The following is a 20,527-nucleotide window of genomic DNA, read 5'->3' as shown; positions in this document are numbered from 1 at the left end:
CTTGGATATGCAGAGGATCAACATACATTTTGTCAGGGTGGTGCAGCATTGATGCTAAGGTGGCTAAAGCATCTGCAACCTCATTGTGAACTCTCGGGATGTGTTTGAACTTCACCGATCGAAATTGCTTGCTCAGATCATGCAAGCATTGTCGGTATGGTATGAGCTTCAGATCTCGTGTTTCCCATTCACCCTGAATTTGATGTACCAAGAGGTCCGAGTCTCCCAAGACCAAGACGTCTTGGACATCCATGTCAGCAGCCAAGCGCAGACCCAGAATGCAAGCCTCATATTCGGCCATATTGTTAGTGCAATAGAAGCGCAGTTGGGCCGTAACAGGATAATGCCGTCCTGTTTCAGAGATGAGTACTGCCCCTATTCCCACCCCTTTTGCATTTGCCGCTCCATCAAAGAAAAGCTTCCAACCCGGTTCCTCGGGTAATTCCAACTCATTTGTATGCATCACCTCTTCGTCAGGAAAATACGTTCTTAAAGGCTCGTATTTTTCGTCAACGGGATTCTCTGCCAAATGGTCTGCTAGTGCCTGGGCTTTCATGGCCGTCCTTGTTACGTAGATGATATCAAACTCTGTGAGCAGAATTTGCCACTTTGCCAACCTTCCCGTGGGCATAGGTTTCTGAAAGATATACTTCAATGGGTCCAAGCGGGATATGAGATAAGTAGTATATGAGGACAGGTAGTGCTTCAACTTCTGAGCTACCCAAGTCAGGGCGCAGCATGTTTTCTCGAGTTGAGTGTACTTGACCTCATGCACTGTGAATTTCTTGCTAAGATAGTAGATGGCCTGCTCCTTCCTTCCTGTGTCATCATGTTGCCCCAGTACACAACCAAATGAATTTTCCAAGACTGTCAGGTAAAGGATTAGGGGTTTCCCGGGCTTAGGCGGGACCAACACGGGTGGATTAGACAGATACCCTTTGATTTGGTCGAAAGCCTCTTGACACTCTGTCGTCCAACCTTCTGCAGCATCCTTTCTCAGTAGCCGAAATATGGGCTCACAAGTTGCTGTGAGTTGAGCGATGAACCTGCTGATGTAATTGAGTCTACCCAGCAAACTCATTACCTCTGTTTTGTTCCTTGGCGGTGGCAAATCTCGGATGGATTCAATTTTGGATGGGTCTAACTCAATCCCCCGTCGACTGACGATGAATCCTAGCAACTTTCCTGATGGAACCCCGAATGCGCATTTGGCCGGGTTAAGCTTGATATCATACCTCCGGAGTCTTTGGAAAAATCTCCTTAGGTCTGCCACATGGTCCTCCTGACGCCAAGATTTGATGATCACATCATCGACGTACACCTCTATTTCTTTGTGTATCATGTCATGAAACACAGCAGTCATTGCTCGCATGTACGTTGCCCCAGCGTTCTTTAAACCGAACGGCATTACCCGATAGCAGTAGGTTCCCCATGGCGTAATAAATGCTGTCTTCTCAGCATCCTCCTCATCCATTAGGATCTGATGATAACCCGCATAGCAATCCACAAAGGATCCGATCTCGCGCCCAGCGCAATTATCGATCAGGATATGAATGTTGGGTAACGGGAAATTGTCCTTGGGACTTGCTTTGTTGAGGTTGCGGTAGTCGACGCACACCCTGATTTTTCCATCCTTCTTTGGGACTGGTACCACATTGGCCAACCATTCGGGATACCGAGTGACCCGAATGACCTTCGATTGTAATTGCTTGATCACTTCTTCTTTGATCTTTACACTCATTTCTGTTTTAAATTTCCTTAGTTTTTGCTTGACCGGAGGGTGTGCCGGGTCAGTGGGCAATTTGTGAACCACTAAATTGGTGCTCAATCCAGGCATATCATCATATGACCATGCAAAAACATCTTTGAATTCCCTGAGAGTTTTGATCAATTCTGCTTTGACATTCGGCTCAATGTGGATGCTAATTTTGGTCTCTTGGATGTTATCAGCGTCTCCTAGGTTCACAGCCTCAGTGTCATTTAGGTTAGGCTTGGGTTTCTCTTCAAATTGGCATAGTTCTCGATTTATTTCTTCGAAGGCTTCCCCTTCGTCACCTTCGGGTTCATTATCACAAACGACCTCTTGCATTGTTGAGTCAGATTCAGATTGATTTATTAGACTAGGTCGAAGATCCGCTGTGCATGCCATGTCATTAGGACCAGTAAAAAGAGAACAAGACTCCCCTCGGACAGGAAGAGGAGTAACCGTCCAATTGTTGGTCTTGGCCTCAGGCCCCACAAATTGTATCTCTGCCCTGCTGGAACCCTCTCCAGCTTCCACCATACTGACATCCGCAAATAGCCTTTCAAAACTCTGATTGAGGTCTTCATTTATTCCGATCAAAGGTCCTCGAATCTTTGGGATTGCTGACCCCTTGGTACTAGCTTTAACAAAAGACCTCGAGAGGCGTGGTACTGGTTTAGGCAGAAACCAGACTCTCTTCTTCATTTTTCGCGCTTGCTTCCTGTCTGCTGGGGTTGGTTTGAACCCCAACCCGAAAGTTTCCAGATTCTTAGGAAGGGAGACAGGTTGGACTATCCCTTGAAGTTCAACTCCCAGGCCTTTTCCCGGCACAAACCCATTACCCAGCATCTCCGATACCATCATGACTGTCGCGGCAGCTACCCTAGGGTGCGGGATGATTTCTCCTTCAGAGATTTTGTTGGCCGACCCTGTATCGAGAATCTGGTAGACCCAAGGACCCTTGTCATCAGTGGTCTCTATGAAAGGCACAATGGTTCCGCCCATGGTGCATGTTGTATCCTCACCGTGCAACACGACCTCTTGTCTTTCCCACTCGAACTTCACTGCCTGATGTAGGGTGGAAGGCACCGCTTTAGCTGCATGAATCCAAGGTCGTCCTAACAGCAAATTGTAAGATACCGTGGCGTCCAATACCTGGAATTCCATGGTAAACAGGACCGGGCCAATGGTTAGTTCAAGTACAACATCCCCCACAGTGGCTGTTCCGTTTCCGTCAAACCCTCGGACACAGATGCTATTCTCCCGGATTCTTCCACGGTCAATCTTTAACTGGTCCAGGGTGGATAATGGACAAATATTGGCGCTTGAGCCGTTATCCACTAATACTCGGGTTACCACCGAGTCTTCACATTTGACAGCTAGGTATAGAGCTTTGTTGTGCTCTGTACCTTCCACCGGCAGGTCATCATCTGAGAATGTCACTCTGTTCACCTCGAAAATCTTGCTGGCAATGGTTTCCAGGTGGTTTACAGAAATCTCACTGGGTACATGGGCCTCGTTCAATATTTTTAACAGGGCTCGGCGATGTTCCTCGGAATGGAGGAGTAATGACAATAGTGAGATCTGGGCAGGTGTTTTTCTCAGCTGCTCAACCACAGAATAGTCTTGCACTTTCATCTTCCTCAGGAAGTCTTCGGCCTCTTCTTCTGACACTGGCTTCTTGGTTGCCACTGGGTTGGTTTTCCTTAACTCCATCGGAGCAAAACATCGACCTGATCGAGTCAGCCCTTGCGCTTCACAACTGACTTCTTCCACCTGTTTTCCTTGGTACGTTACCACTGCTTTTTCATATTTCCAGGGGACAGCCCTGCTGTCAAGCATTGGAAGTTGGACCACCGGCTTTATGGTTACCCGTTCTCTACATACCCCTATCAACACGACCGCCGGTGTGGGCAGGATCCCTGGTATTACCAACTTGCTTGGCTCGGGTTTGCTTGCTATGACGGACGGGTTCTTCCCCCATAATACTACCGGCTTGACACCTTCTCCCTGCGACTGTGCATTTGTTCCTCCCCTGGTTAAGACTTCTTTTGGGGCAGCTTGGATCATCATCACTGTTTGTGAGGGTTTTCTTAATTCACCTCCCTCACACACCAACTCAATCATGTGAGCTTCGTGGTGCGCTGGCAGTGGATTTTGGTTGATGTTAGGAGTCTCCGGTGTCTGGACCTCGATCTTATTGGTGTCAATAAGATCCTGTATGGCATGCCTTAACTTCCAACACTTCTCGGTATCGTGCCCGAGCATCCCTGAACAGTATTCACAACTGATTGAACGATCCAAATTCTGAGGCGGGGGATTTGGTTCCCGAGTATGGACGGGACTAACCAAACCCAATTGCCGCAGCTTGTGGAACACAGCGGTGTAGGTTTCTCCCAGTTCGGTGAAGGTTCTTTGCTTCCGCAACCTGTCATTTCTGGCATCTGGATTTCCCCGGAAACCTGCCCCTGAAGGATTTCTATATGCCCTTGGTGGAGGGTAAGTGTTTTGTGGTGGTGCATATATGTTCTGGGGAGCCGGTGCGCGCCATTGTGGGCGAACCGGAGGCTGAGTGTATACCTGGGCTTGGTGTACGGAACAATGTGGTTCTCGAGGTGGATAGAAATTTTGTGGTGGGTTGTATGGATAGTTTGACCTGTGAGGCCTGGGTTGGTTGTAGTGTGGCCTGCCAGCCCTGGACCAACTGCCTGCCTCGATCGTGGCAACCTCTTCTTTCTTTCTTCTTAGCGCACCTCCCGTGCCGCTTTGAATAGCCTGGGTCGTGGCCTTAAGTGCCGAATAGTTTAAGATCTTGTCCGACCTCAAACCTTCTTCTATCATGACCCCTATTTTGACTACCTCGTTGAAAGATTTTCCAACCGTTGTCACCAAGTGACCAAAGTAGGTTGGATCCAATGTCTGCAAAAAGTAGTCTACCATTTCTCCCTCTCTCATGGGAGGATCGACCCTAGCTGCTTGTTCTCTCCAACGGAACCCGAACTCGCGAAAACTTTCCCCGGGTTTCTTCCCAGTCCTCAATAACGTGAGACGGTCAGGGACTATCTCTAGATTGTACTGGAAATGACCTGCAAAAGCCTGTGCCAGATCATCCCACGTGTACCACCTGCTGAAATCCTGCCTGGTATACCATTCCAGCGCAGATCCGCTCAGACTTTGGCCGAAGTAAGCTATCAAAAGCTCATCCTTGCCTCCTGCCCCTCTCATTTTGCTACAGAACCCCCGCAAATGTGCCATGGGATCACCGTGCCCTTCATATAAATCAAACTTGGGCATCTTGAACCCAGCCGGGAGTTGGACATCTGGGAAAGGGCACAGATCTTTGTATGCCACGCTGACTTGATTGCCCAGCCCGTGCAAGTTTCTGAAGGATTGCTCCAGGCTTTTGAACTTTCTTAACACTTCATCCTGTTCTGGGGCCTTAACAGGCTTCTCAACCTCTGCCGGTACTTCCAAATGGGGATTGTAAACCTGTGGTTCCGGTGCGTGGAATGTAGGCTCAGGGGGATAGTACTGTGTATCGTGAGCCTGAAACAATGGCTCACTGGTCGTTCGCTGCAAAGGGGCTGATGCAGGTCCCACAAAAATGGGAATATTGGATGTTGGGAGAGGTTGGTGGGGTGGTGGAGCTTGGGAATCATGAGGGCTTCTCTCTTGATGATAGAGGGGGTTTGGGCGGCTTGTGGAAGGGCCAGAGTGAGGGTACTCCGGTACGTGTCCCAGTGTCTCAGGGCTCTTTTGCGTTTTGGCCAGGGCTAGCTGCATGGCATGCATCTCCAGTCCCATCCTCTCAATTTTTTCCATTGCCTCTTTTAGCAACTGGCTCATCGGCCTTTCTTCCTCATTACTATTCTCAGAAGTGGTCATGCTTGTTGCTACCGGTCCTTTGGATCTGGTTTGGTATGAATGTGTTGCCAGAATTCTTTAACAACTAACTGTCTGGTATCAGACAACAACAAACTTTGTTAGTGTTAGAGCTTAACAGATTTGATCATAACACATAGAGGATGCAATGCACCTAGGCAGTTAACCGTTTCTACATGCTTTGCTTCAAACCACATGCGTCATCCCGGTTTGTTCATTCGTCTCTTTTTTAGAGTATTATGCGAAACCCCGCGTTTTTATTTTGTATTTTTATTTTTATTTATTAAAAGCGGTCGAATCTTATGGGGATTGCCTACGTATCACGTCCCCGCGTGAATCAGACCAGGCGTAGTTCTGCCTTAAAGTAAAGAAACACAAAATTCTTGTGAAATCGTTAAATTCATTCTCAAAATTTTGCTATTACAAATTACTTCAAGCAAGGAATAGCAATAGTACAGGACTCCACAGTTCTTAAGCCGTTTTGACTAAAAGAAAAGAAAACAACATATGGAAAAACAACAAAACCAAATAAACAAAACTCAACCAAAGATTAATTTTCCAACTTAGGGGCCCACGAGGCATCATTCGGCCTTTCCGCGGCCCTTGGTGTGAGGTCTCTCTGCAGACCTTTCAACTCATTCATGATTCGGTGAACGCAACCCATGATGGAAACAATGAGGGTCTTCCGGGGCATTTGCTCGCATGCCAGGCATCTCACGTAGATGTAATGCCCAATCTCGTCGATCCTTCCTCGAATGTTGTCCCTTTCTGCGAACAAATGCCTTATCTGCCGGTTCTTCAATCCCAGTGTTCGCGCGTTGTTGGCAAGCTGATCCTGGAATATCTCCATTTGTCGTTCCATTCTGTTCATTGCATCGTAACATTGCCTTCTGTCGGCTTGGGCATTTCGTGTTTGCTTGAGGATCCTTTCTCGAAGAGAGGCATTCGTTTCCTTTAAGGTCCCGATGCTCAATTCATACTCCCTTATGACTTGTTGCAGGTGCTGCCTCCGAGCCATCGCACCGTTTGCCCACTTGGTTCGCAATTTTGCCGTGCTGGCCCTGGCTTTTTCCAACTCTTTCTGGCATTTCGCAACCTGATCCTTTAACCCTGCTATCAATCTTTTATCTGCCCGGCTTCTCAGCTGGCTATTAGCCTCTTTTTTCATTCTCCGGATCTGAGCTTTGAGGACCTCGCCTTCTCTGATTAACTTGTTCCTTTCTCCCTCGTGGGCAGCAGACTGTAATTGGCACTCAAACCTCATATCCTGAACTTGTTGCTTTAGTTTGCCTGCTTTGACGAGATATTCCTGCTCTTTGGCCAACCAGCCCCACTGCTCTTGTGAAGATTTGACAAATTCTTGCAGGTGAGGTCTTTTGGTCGGTCTTCCAGATGATGTCTCCCCTTTGTACCAGGCCTGATACCCGGGCGAAACTTCCCCTTTTGCCTGATTCATTACACAAGTATTTGCTTCTAAGTATTGACATTGGCTCCAAATTTGACGAACCCTTGCTTCAGGAAACTGGCCGTCGGGACTGATCTCGATTACCTGGATGCTCAGATCCTCGTTTTTCGGCACTATCTGATACCTCCCAAGTTGCCTTAAAACCCGATGTGGTGCGTATGGTTGAATGCTCTTAAGTCCCATTAAGAGGAAATGGGGCCTAGCTGCTGGCATGTATATGACTTCGTCGATTGATAACCATCCTAGCGCCCATTGTATTCGACTGGCGTTGAGGGTATGGAAATATGAGGTCCATGCTGTGACTCCTTCTGGCAGGTAGGTTTCATTAACTCTGGTATAGAACTCCTCTATGCAGGTCTTTCCTGCGGATCCATGGCTCAGAAACGGGGCTCGGTGACATAGGTGTTCGGTCATCCACATTTGCAACAACAAATTGCAACCCTCGAAAAAGCTTCCTCCGGCTTTGCAAGAAGTGAGTGCCCGGAATATATCAGCTACTATCATGGGCGCCAACGTACTATCACTCTGTGTGAGCAACGTACTGACGACCCCTGCTATCTTTATGTCAATATTCCCATCTTTTCTTGGGAATACTAGTAGTCCTAAGAAAGTTATCATGAAAGCAATTCGTCTATGTTCTTCCCACTTCTGGCGATTACCTTTGCTGCACAACTGGTTTTCTGGCTTGTCGAATCCTCCTATGTGACCATATCTTTGATATATGAAACTCATGCTGCAAAAACCTTTTGCCAAGTCAGGGTTATGAATTGTTCTGACTATTTTTAAGGAGTCCAGGAACCGGTGTACTGCCACAGCTCTCGGAGCAATCAGATATTTGTGCCTCAAAGGAGTCTCAGCGCTGCCGATATACCCTGCTATTTCTTCTAAAGTTGGGGTAAGTTCGAAATCTGAGAAGCGGAAGACATTGTGCGCAGGATCCCAGTGGGGGACTAGTGCCCTTATGATATCTCCTCGTGGCCTGATATCCAACAAACTCGTGAGGCCTTTCAGATACTTCTTGATTTCGTCATGCCCCTCTTTGCCCAAATCATTCCACCAGAGCCGCAATTGGAGGGGAATTTTATTCATGATTGAAAATGGTTCATTCGGAATCGTGCTCATTCTGCACATTTATTAATAAGATTTTAACAAACGACACTTATCCTGCTAAAAGCAAAAACATATGCGATTTTTTGAATTTTGAATTTTCATGTATATATATATAAAACTTTCTAAAGAAGTCAATATATATTATTTTTATTGTTTATTTGTTTATTTATTTATTATATTTTTTTTTTTTTTTTTTCGAAAAACTGGGAGCCTGAAAGGACTTTTCTAGACTTATAACAAGATAAATACTTTTACCATAAGTAAAGATATATACATTTGGAAATAAAGCAAAACTTTCGAATTTTTCATATATATATATACATATATTTGTAACAAATGATAAAAGTAAAGACAACACAAGACTTTTTTTTTTTTTTTTTTTTATTATTATAAAAAACAATTTTAAAAATAAGATTTTTTTTTGATTTTTATGATAAGACAACTCTATATTTCTATTGATATAATTTTATTATGAAAGATAGAACAACGACTTTTCAAAATTTTGGCCGAGTTTTGACAGTATTTGTTTTTTTTTTCAAAATCAATTCCCAACCGTTATTTCCCTTTTTTTTTTTTCACAATATTCCAAATATCAAAAACACCGGTCAGCATGCGGGTATGAGACAAATAAATGCACGGAGAACAGTGGGATGCACCAGAATGGTCTTTTCATATCAGGTTGCTAGTCCTAGACGGACCCAACCCCTGTGTTGAGTCCCCTAAGTCATATGCAACGTGATGCAAATAAGCGTTCCTACTAGGGATCCGGCATGAAGTCACGTTATTCTATGTTCAAAACCTGGGTCGGTGTTCTAGACAGTGTACCCGAGCGGACAACTCGAGTTGAGGAAGGAGCTCCTTTCCGGGAACCAAAAGGCCAGCCGGCTTAGAAACTTTCCGAACCTCTTTTATTTGGGGTATGACACTAACAGAATAGGGAGTCTCAACCAGTAAGCACATCCCCGGAGGTAAGAAGAGAAAGGTTTCGGCACAGTTTATATACAGTTCAAATAATATCAAAGCGGTAAAAGCAGCATTTAGCACATTAGGCTCAAAACATGTAATAATCAGATAATAAATAAAGCCAAATAATAACAATTATTTTAAGCTCGAATTCTTAACCCTGAACCAGTGGTTCTGGGTCATATCCCCAGCAGAGTCGCCAGAGCTGTCACACCTCCTTTTTCCGCACCCGCATGGGCGCAAAGGAGTTTTTTCCAAGTAAAGGACAATCGAAACGGGATTGGTTTAATTATTTCAGAGTCGCCACTTGGGAGATTTAGGGTGTCCCAAGTCACCAATTTTAATCCCGAGTCGAGGAAAAGAATGACTCCATATTACAGTCTGCGTACCAGAAATCCGGATAAGGAATTCTGTTAACCCGGGAGAAGGTGTTAGGCATTCCCGAGTTCCGTGGTTCTAGCACGGTCGCTCAACTGTTATATTCGGCTTGATTATCTGATTTCATACAAGTGTGAACTTATGTGCAAAATTTAACTTTTAACCGCTTTTATCATTTACTGTTTTTATCAAGAATTGCAACGTTGTGAAAATGTATCTCGAACCACGTCACAATCAATGTACCCGTGGTCGTCGACACACTTTGACTCCGTTGAGATTTGGATTTGGGTCACATCAATGTGCACCCGAGTTTAAGGAAATTAAATTATTAAAGGCGCGCCTAAAGCGACTAGCGTATTTATTTTGGGTAGGACCGTGGAATTTTACTAAACGGTCCATCCCGAAGTCTAAACAATTTTTAAAGCAAATATTTACTGAGGGCCCCGCAATTTGTATTTTATTTGGCGAGGCTCATCTCATTCCTTTTTTTTTTCTTTTTTTTTTTGAAATGAATTTGCAACGTCATGGACACGCACCTCGAACCACGTCACAATCAATGTACCCGTGATTAGAGACACATTTCGAATCCGTCGAGATTTGGATTTGGGTCACATAAATGTGCACCCAAGTTTAGGAAGGTAAGGTTTATTAAAGCGTGTCCTAAAGAGACTAACGTGTTGTTATTTTAGGAGGGTTGTGAGATTTGCTAAACAACCCGTCCGGGAAACTAAATGCTTCAATGATTTACATTTAACAAGGGCCCCGCATCTGCGTGTTTTGTTTATTTTCATCGAGGCTCATCTCGTTCTTATTTTAAAAGGACATCCTATAGCAACTACGTTTCTTGTCGTGTTCGTCTCTATCAATTGAAAACGGTAGACAGTCCTAATTAATTACATGATTGCGAGTTTATCTATAACAGAATTCCGAGTGCTTGCGCAAAATCAGAAAACATGGCCATGCACGTGGGCAGCTAATCGGTCATTATGGGCCCAAACCCAGCCAACATAGTATCGGCTGGGCCTGGGCCGCTGCCTTTCTGATGAAAGCCTGCTGGGTTCGTTTGATTCGGGCTCGACCTTCGTGAGGTTGAGAAGTGCAGACTTGCGCTGTTTATTTTAAAGCAATGGTTCGCCAATTATAAGGAGGCAATTTATCAAAAGGAAATGAAGTTAACTAACATGGACGGTTTTATGCATTTAAAGACATGTTAAACGCAATTAGATAAAGCCTAGGTACAACCTATTGCACTGGGAATACTTTTATCTATCAACCCATATATACAAACTAACATTCTATCACCACACATTGATATCTACTAGGCATGCAGGCTAGCTTCAGTATCTAGACAAGAAAGTAAGCTATTATACATTACATGAAGTTTAATATAACAGTCTATGTATGAAATAAACATCTTCAGCTCTTCTCTTTTATATTCATGCTCAACTTTCAAGTTACATTGACACTATTAATCGTGTACCTGGTATAGCAAAGAAAAAGAAGAAGGAGAATGGTCAGCTGAGTAGTATGCAGCAAATACAGCAACAGCAGATAAACACCAACAACACAGCAACAACAACCAGCCACAATGATGGAGCTCACAAGTGGTCGAGCAACAAACAAACAGTCCCAGAGGCAGAATGATGAACCAACAATATTTCCCAGAACAAAGAGGAACAACCAATAGTCGAGTACCAAACCAATGAACCCAGAAAAGAAAGATGAAACAACAGCAAACAGAGTATTCAATGCAGCAACACTACCAATTCAATAACCAGAAACAGCTCAACCAATGCAAACCAAGAACTTGGCCAAGACAGCTTGACCAATATGCACTCTTATACAACTTTCAGGCAGTGTTTGGTTGCAGTGTTTATTGGAAACTAACTTATGTTTTTCAGTTTTCTTTGAACTCACCAGACCTCTCTTTAGACTACAAATTTTCCAGCCCTTTGTTTTTCCCTCTCTGAAAGCTAAAAGTCCAGCCTAAGACCCTTAAACTTCAGCCCCTGTTTTAGTTATCAAATGGCCTATTTATAGGCCAAATGCACCATTACAGCTGAGCTGCCCTGCCTGCCAATTGGCAGAATGCCCATACTCTTTAAGCCCATGCTCAGCATGCTTGGTGTCAGCTCCCTTTATTCCCCACGCCTGGTTTTGTTTAATCCAGAATTATGGGCTCATTTGTTTATTCATTTTGAGCCCCCATACCCTTGTGTCTTGTTCCCCCATTGGTATTAGTTTAATCCTAAGTTAGTACCCTTTTTGTCAGCTCACTTAAACTAATTACTTCTGTTCTTTTTAAACACCCCAGAATACCCCCGTTAACCTTGATTATTACTGCCCCTGCCTATTGCAGCATTAGGGCATTTTTGCACTGATGAAAACTCGAACTCAGGACTGCCTAGACTGAACCCTTTTAGTCATTTTTATAATGCCAACAGACCATTTCAAACATTACTAGGTCATCCAGCCAGTGTCCGAGTTTAATTAGTTATGTGAAACTCCTAGCTCCTTCGATCCATTAGTTATAGAAAACTAATCGACGACATTTATCGAGTCGACTATACTAATTATAGCAGGTAATAATCAGTCGCTCATATAAACAACACGTTCGGGGACCTAAAGGGTATCAGACAACTTTTATTAAATTACTGGGCCTATATGAATTAGTTCCTTTGACGATTAATCTAACTGACGATCATGTTTATCACAGAGTGTATTCAGAACAAACAGAAGACAATCGACCAAATAAAGGGTCTTTAACAGAGATGAAAGAAATCTGGAAGAAGTAACAAAATAACAAACAAACACAAAGAGATATGCTGACAACTTATTTGGAAATAAAACAAAAGAACGGAAAACTTACCAAAATGTTTAAACCAAACAGACCCAAATCAAACTCGACTTCGAACCTTTGAGGCCGAACAAACCTTAATCAGGGTGTTCTCACATGAGAACACCTTGGTTAAGGTCTATTAGACCTCAAACCTATGTCAAAACTGGCCGGGTTCCCCAGGTGCATGTGCTTCAGAAGTCTGGATTTCCAGATCTGGATTTTTGGGAGTTGTGGGTGGATTCGGACCAAACCAAGCTTGGTTTGGTCACGAGGAAGGTCAGGAGAGTGTCTAGCATGAAGATGGGGTGGTTTGGCATAGGTCCAGGTTCGACTCAAATCTTCAAACGAAGATTCGAGACGAACGGAAGTGATTCGAGGCTTGTGGTTAGTGGATTCGTGTTCAGGATGGTCGGGTGCATCGGGGGTGTTATTTTGGTGGTCATCGGAACTGTGGTTGCCAGGCTTATGGTGGGAAACCTAGGCTGCTAGGGTTTGAGAGGAAAGGGAGCCTGGGGAAGATGGTGAATAGTGGCCGAGGGGGGGGTGTGGCTTGGGGCGTGGGGTAAGGGGGTTAGGTTTATATATGTATTGAGGGTTTAGATCCTGGCCATTGGATCAATTGAGATCAAGGGCCAGGATCTAACCATTGAGGAGGGACGACGTCGTTCGGGAGATGATAGTGGGTTATGACCGGGTAGGGGATTGGATCGGGTCATGTTGACGGGTTTAGAGGAAGGCCTGGATCCGTTGGATCAATGGGAATGAACGGCCCAGATTAACTTGCCTGAAACGACGTCGTTTCGACTTAGCAGGGGCTGTATTGGACCGTTTGATTGCCATGAATCAACGGCTCAGATTGAGGCGCTGATACGACGTCGTTTGGGACGTGTCCGGGCAGCCTGTGTTTGGACTGGATCTGTGTCCTGGTCTTGGGCCTATTTTGTTTCATTTCTTGGCCCAAACCGATTTTCCCTACTCTTTTGCTTTTGTTTTCTTTCTTATTATTTTTTCTTTTCTTTTAAACAAAATAAAAATAACAAATAATAAGGTAACGGATTTAAACAACAATGCAACATTTTAACACAATTATCACAAAAATATTTACGTAGGTTAGCTAAAAGCCTAGGGCGAACGGTGCACATATATATTTTTTTGAATTTTCTTTTACTGACCGAATTATGGTTTAACCATCCTAATACATATATTTTGTATTTTGTTTGTTAATGATTAAATGCAAAAAAAGAATGGACAGATCCACAAGTGACTAACAACACATGAAAACTCGAACAATTGTACAACGAAGCCATTTGTCACTATTTTTATTTTCTTTTGGAGCGAATGTCCGTAAAGCAAAAATCACGTGCTTACAATAATAACTTAAGAAATCTATGTTCAACTGCGTCGCAAATATATTTCACGAGCGGGGTAATTTTTCACTACTCTCATGGGAGCATGCCGCTCGTATGAGCAGGTTAATAGATGCAAATATGGTTCATGTCGTTCGACCCTTGGCAGTGCACATTTTATATTTATATGTTGGATCGGGTGGTACGACCTCTACATGACTGGCGCATGATAACTCTTTGGAACTGATAATAATTGACATTTCTCTATTGGCTTGAGATATAAATTGCAAAATGATGGAAACAAATTTGAGAATTTCTATTAGCAAAAAGAATTGTTATTATTTCTGGTTATTGAATTTTTAGCTATGTTATGTTTTACAAGCTTAAATATAATATCACTATTTTATTGCTAGCCCATAGCAATTGTCGGAGTCGACCCCTCATCACTAATTTTTCGGGATTAGACTGGATACTAATAAGGTATGCATTAATTTACGTACTCATTCTATATTTGCTGCACAATTTTGTACAGGTACATATATGTCTAGTGGCCTTGTGAGAGAAGAGGGATGGTTAATGCGGGGATTTAGTGACTTTGAATTTTATTTTTCTTTCAATTGATGCTTATGTACTTGTGACATCAGATTTTTAGGTGATTATAAGTTGTTCAGTATTGAAATTGTTAAAATATTTTTATTTACTCTGTAATTCCATCTTTTACTATTAAATTGAAGGAAATCGTGAATTCAAATACTAAATAAATAATTAAGTTAAATCATTATTGTTGGCCTGCATGACAGCAATGGTAGGTGTCATCACGACCTTTAATAGATTTTGGGTAGTGAGATGACACTTACTGGACTAGATAACCTAGACAAGTATAAGTGAAGAACTAACAGAGTATGATATCTCTACAAAACTAGGCACATTGATAATAATAGTACAGTGCTTACTATAAGAAATAGAAGCAACAATTAGCAGCGGAACACAACAAGTAATAACACAGTAGAGTATCCAAAGCACTGTCTCAATGCGATGAAAACAATAAAGAAAGGACAAGTATCAATTCGACAAGAATAACTACTTACATACCAGATTTGTCCAATATTCTTCACGAGGTATTAAACCTAAAAATATTCACATGTAATGAGTCCCAATTTGTGAACCCGAAGCACTTGACATCGTGTGCACTCATTAAAACTAGTAACTACACGGACGACTCACATTCCCATGGAACCGTTCTCACATAGAAGGCAAGTAGACGAGGGTGTGTACGATTGATCAATAATAGTAGAATCCATCATTTTAAACTGTTAGGTGTCACGACGCAAAATCCACTAAGGGTCGCGATAGCGCCAGACACCACTGTCAGGCAAGCCAACCATAAATACGTAATTCAATTCTCATTTTTAAAATTTTGAACACTATAATTTTCCCTCAATTTATCTAGTCAAAGATAATATTTACAAAATAAATAAAAGAATGTTTAGAAGATAATACAGAATGCCCCATAATCATCCTAGAACCCGGTGTTACAAGTGCATGAGCAGTTTTTAGGAAATAATGTAATACAATAACCGTCCAGAATACGAATTGGATAGAAAAAAAAATACAATACGTTACTCTGATGGAGACTCTGCTGGTTGAGGGTCGTCTCGAGAGATGCAGTTCACCTAAGTCTCTGTATCAACTATGTTGTTGCGCCCAACGAGGCCACAGACATAGTTTGTGAAAAAAATAAGAACAACAAGTGTAGTATGAGTACGAAAGCAACGTGTACCCAATAAATATCCCGTCTAACCTTAAAGAAGTAGTGACGACAGGTCGACCTCGATATTTACTACTAGTCTGAAAATATGATAATATGAAATTCTAAATAATCATATTTTATAGAAATAACAACAAACTCAAATAAGGAAAATAGTTGAACATTTCTTTCATTAATAATAAAGAACCCCAAAACACTTCCTTCATTTAAACGGATAATCCTTCCACAATAAATTTATACATATTATAAAAAACATATCCAGTCATATTATCAAACATGATTTCCACCGAGTACATTCGGCCTGAACCAACATAAATATAAACTGTAACTGCAACCGAGGACGTTCGGCCCGATCCAGCATAAATGAAACTTGTGCACTGTTGAGAGTCGAACGGCGCGAACCATAGATGTATCTATTTCCCTACTCGCGAATCATACATGCGATGCAGTCCCCGCTCGTAAATCATTTATGAGATGCAATCAAATATAAACTTAAGAAATTACTCCACTCGCGAATTATACAAGCGATGCGGTCAAATACAAATTTAATATTTAAAATCATACCTCTTTCTTAATTCTTTTCAAAAATGAGGGGATTTCACCATGTAGCTCTCTAAGGAAATTATCCCGCAGGCGAAACATACATGTGACACGGGCGCACGTAGATATACGCATTCAAATAATCAATCAAGAATTCATTAGAAATTCATTTACTAATTCGATATGATTTAAGCAGTTTAAATTGTCAATAAGGTTACAAACATTTCAAGTATAGCATGCTTTTGTGTCCAAGTCTACCTGGACATAAGTAAAATAGTAGCTACGTACAGACTCTCGTCACCTCGTGCGTAATATCACCTATGGGGACAATTCTCTCTTACAAGATTAGAAAAGAGACTTACCTCGCTCCGAATTTCCTTAATAGGCTTCCAAGCCCTTCCGACGACTCAAACCGATGCTCAACGCTCCAAAACTAGCCAGCAATTATGCAAACCCGTTAATATACACTCGAGTACTCGTTATAATCCAATTTATAACAATTTCTAACTCCGATCAAAAAGTGGAAGAAAATCACTCTAAGACTCACGTGCCCAGATTTCAAAAAATTTCTATGATAAACATTGCCCATAGCCTCACGAACTAAAATATGTACTTTAATCCCAATTCAAAGCCCAAATTCGTGGCCAGAAAAAAAAAATACAATTTCTAGGTTCTCTATCAAAAACCAACAATTTCCACTATTTTCCGTATTTAAATCTTTATAGAAGCCATGTATTTAACTTATAATGAGTGGGAACAGCCTACCTTGTGATGCTTGAAGAATATTTCCCCTTGAAGCTTTCCAAAATTGCCCATACCAAATGAAAATGGGAGAAAAATGGGTCACGACCCGTTTTTATAAAACCATTCTGCCCAACGACATTTCCGCACCTGCAGTTCAGTTGCCGCACCTACGGCTTTGCAGGTGCGAGGCTCCCTTTGCTTCTGCGGTTCTCACATGCTTCTGCGCTTGCGCAGATGCGGTCAAGGCTCTGCACCTGCATTCCTTCACTGGGCGGCCTTGCTCCTCTTCTGCGACTTCTAGTGCGGCTTGCACCTGCGGCCAAAAGCTCGCAGGTGAGATTACACCAGATGCCAGCAACCTCAATTCTTTTTTTAACTCCAAATTTAATTCGTTAACCATCTGGAATTCACCCGAGGCCTCTGAGACCCCCGAGACCTCGTCCAATCATACAAACCAGTTCTAAAGCATAACGCGAAACTATTCGAGGCCTCAAATCACATCAAATAACGTTGAAATCACGAATCACACTCCAATTCAAACTTGAAGAACTTTAGAACTTTGAACTTCTTCATTCGATGCCGAAACCTATCAAATCTCATCCGCTTGACCTTAAATTTTGCACACAAGTCATATTTGACATTACGGACCTACTCAAACTTTCGGAATCAGATTCAAAAATGACTTACGGACTTCCGAATTTACTTCCGATTGTGCTCCCACCACCAGAATCACCATACAAAGCTATTTCCAGACTCGGAATCCCAAATAGACATCAATAGCACTGAAATGCACTTCAACCCAATCGTATGAAATTCTTCCAAAAAGGCTAACTTCCACAATAAGTGCCAAAACGATCTCGGGTAATTCCAAACCCGATCTGGACACACACCCAAGTCCAAAATAATCATACAAACCTGTTAAAACATTCAAATCCCGATTCCGAGGTCAATTACTGAAAAATCCTATCCTAGTTAATTCTTCCAACTAAAAGCTTCCAAAATGAGAATTCTATTTCCAAATAAACTCTGAACTTCCCGGAATTCAATTTTGACTATGCGTACAAGTCATAATACCTGAATTGAAGCTGCAGATAGCCTCAAATCGCTAAACAACGTGCTAGGTCTCAAAACGCCCTGTCGGGTCGTTACATTATAGGTGATTAACTACGTATATACTTGTGCAAGTGTTCTATCATAATTCAGGCCAACTAGTAAGAGTAGAAACAATGAATGGCACATAACAAACGATCACCACGAAATGTACATGATATAACTCACACAAGGTAGGCACGCTACTAGACAATTACCAATAACAACAATGCCTAGGACATCACAAGATATGACAAATCAATCCTTACTATCACGGTTGAGTTGTAACGTGCAAGAATATTTCACTCTTTTTAGGGCACTAAGATCACTCCACCAACATTTCAAGAGAATCCCTGGCACTGCTAAAAAGCCCTCTACACTGTAGTGAATTTTTCTTAGTTATCTAAAGTTAATTATTCATTTAGTATTCTTTACATTAGGTTCCCCCTTCTAGGTCCTGCACGTAACTAGATTTAATGGATTGGTCCACTCTATTATTATAGAGTAATTATTAAATTTTTATTTGACTAGGCATCACTAGTTGCACTATCAACAAAGTATTAGTTCTAGCCTTCTGGGTACTTCATACCTATGCAAATGATAATTTTATTAAAACAATAGATGTACATGGATATAAATACCTATGAAAATTAAATAAATTATAACTAAGAAAAAAACTTTAAAGTTCACTCCTAAGATATCGGGTTATTACATGACCAAACACAATTTGTTTATCAAATACTTTCAAAAGAATTTGCCAAACGTAAATTATTTTTCTCCAAAGTGACTTATGAATTACTATGTTGATAAAATACTTTTCAAAGTAACTAATGTTTAGAAGTCAAGGATGGGCTTCTTTTGATTATTGAAGTTTGTAGCAATTGTATGTAGTTATAGTCAGGGTGACCACCAGCATCTCATATAGCAATACACAAGTGGATTAGCGCATTTTAAATTTCAATTAGTTCATGCAAATATACACGTAATAGCATTATAAGCCACTTTCACAACAGGCAGATTAGTGGTTTTGAAATTTCAACCAATGATATATACTATAAATTGATCAAGCACAAACCTTAATTGAGCAACACAATTTCTTACAGCAATAACTATCACATATAACAATAACTGCCATGGCTTCAGCAAAAATTTTCTTGATTTTCCTTTTGGCTGCATTAATCGCAACCCCCGCTGCATTTGCCATACTTGTTCCAACACTTGTTTCAACACATATAAGTGGGCTTGTATTTTGCAGCGTTAACGGCAATTTAGATGTCATCAACGGACTCAGCCCCCAAGTTTTTCCTAGTAAGTTTTTTATTTTGTACGTAGGCCTATTATAATACCAAAAAGGAACTCTCCTCAATAGAATAAAAAATAAGCCCTTTATATACACTCAACCCTATGAAAGAAGTCGTAAGTGGCGTTATTAGCCTATGATATATGAGTATATATACACTGTCAAATGATCCAAGAGATGACTACAAGTAAACTTTCTTAAAATTTAGGCAGATTTTGAAGTCTAAGAGAAATAAAAATGCATCCATTATTCCTTTCATAACAATGGGTGCGGATGGTATTAATATAGAGTAATTTAGGCCGAATGAATACGACACTCGCAGTCATAAGATGTATATAGTCCCACGTTATAAGAAGGTTCTGCATGTTGAACTGTATGATCATGTCATCTAAAAGTCTAAACAGTGTGAGATAATATTTTCTTATATTCATAAATAATTATATTTTCATCATGTCCGCTAACATGCAAGGTTGCGCTAACTGCGTAAATAATATTAATATCATTTAACTTTGCAGATGCATCAGTGCAATTGCGGTGTGGAGCAACAAATGTGATATCAAGTACAATAACAAATGGATCGGGAGCATTTTCCTTGGCGGTGAATACTTTCCCACTGCTAAACTGCAATTTAGTGGTTGCAACTCCACTATCAACATGTAACGCGACCTTACAATCGGTTGGGCGTTTGGCGTCATCCTTGAGACTTGTAAATATCACTCTTGGCAGTGGCACCGGTCTTATTAGAGTCGGTTTAGCTCCTACTGGTTTTATACTTAATCTTAACATCAATTAATATTGAACGAGCTAGCCTGCTGGTTCTTAATTAGTACTACTACTATGCATCAGCTAGTTAACTTTCTTGGCCAGCTGCTTACTGCAAGAATAAGGACTGTTGTTTCCACTAGTGAATAAAGTGCAAATCATATTTGCAAGTCTAATATTGGAGCCATCTAATCGTATTTCATGTGTTTTTATTTTGTTTATAGCGTTGTCATGTTTATTACCCCTTCTTAATTTTTTCTTTCATATATGCCGCAATGAATCTAGAAATTAGCTTCGACTTAACGGCTCTACATAATAAGGATACATGAAATAAGAACGAAGGGACAGATAAAGAGGAAATAGTAAAAGCGGGATAAGATAAAATTAAGGAAGAGACTGTAAGATGATAATATCTGTCAAATGATAAGATAATAAATACTAATAAAAATAACGAATAAAACAAAAATAATATCTTATTCAAAGTCATATAATGTTGGGACCTAATAAAATAACCGACTAGATATAATACCACAAATAGGGACATCAAGCTTGGTGGGATTAATGAGAAAGAAGATATATATTATCAGTTTTATCAAT

At 41.5% G+C, this 20,527-nt stretch overlaps 1 protein-coding gene across 1 annotated transcript; it reads left to right on the top strand.

Annotated features, from left to right (window-relative positions):
- The first annotated feature begins 18,946 nt into the window (after positions 1-18,946).
- On the top strand, positions 18,947-20,106 carry LOC104214192 (phylloplanin). Its single transcript, XM_009763834.2, has 2 exons — positions 18,947-19,176; positions 19,684-20,106. Exons 1-2 carry the CDS (start codon positions 19,002-19,004, stop codon positions 19,959-19,961), a joined length of 453 nt encoding a protein of 150 aa, XP_009762136.1. The 5' UTR covers positions 18,947-19,001; the 3' UTR covers positions 19,962-20,106.
- Positions 20,107-20,527: the final 421 nt, after the last annotated feature.

The sequence above is a fragment of the Nicotiana sylvestris genome, chromosome 4 (genome assembly GCF_000393655.2).
Source record: "Nicotiana sylvestris chromosome 4, ASM39365v2, whole genome shotgun sequence".
Lineage (NCBI taxonomy): Eukaryota > Viridiplantae > Streptophyta > Magnoliopsida > Solanales > Solanaceae > Nicotiana > Nicotiana sylvestris.
This window is presented reverse-complemented; position numbering and strand designations above follow the sequence as displayed.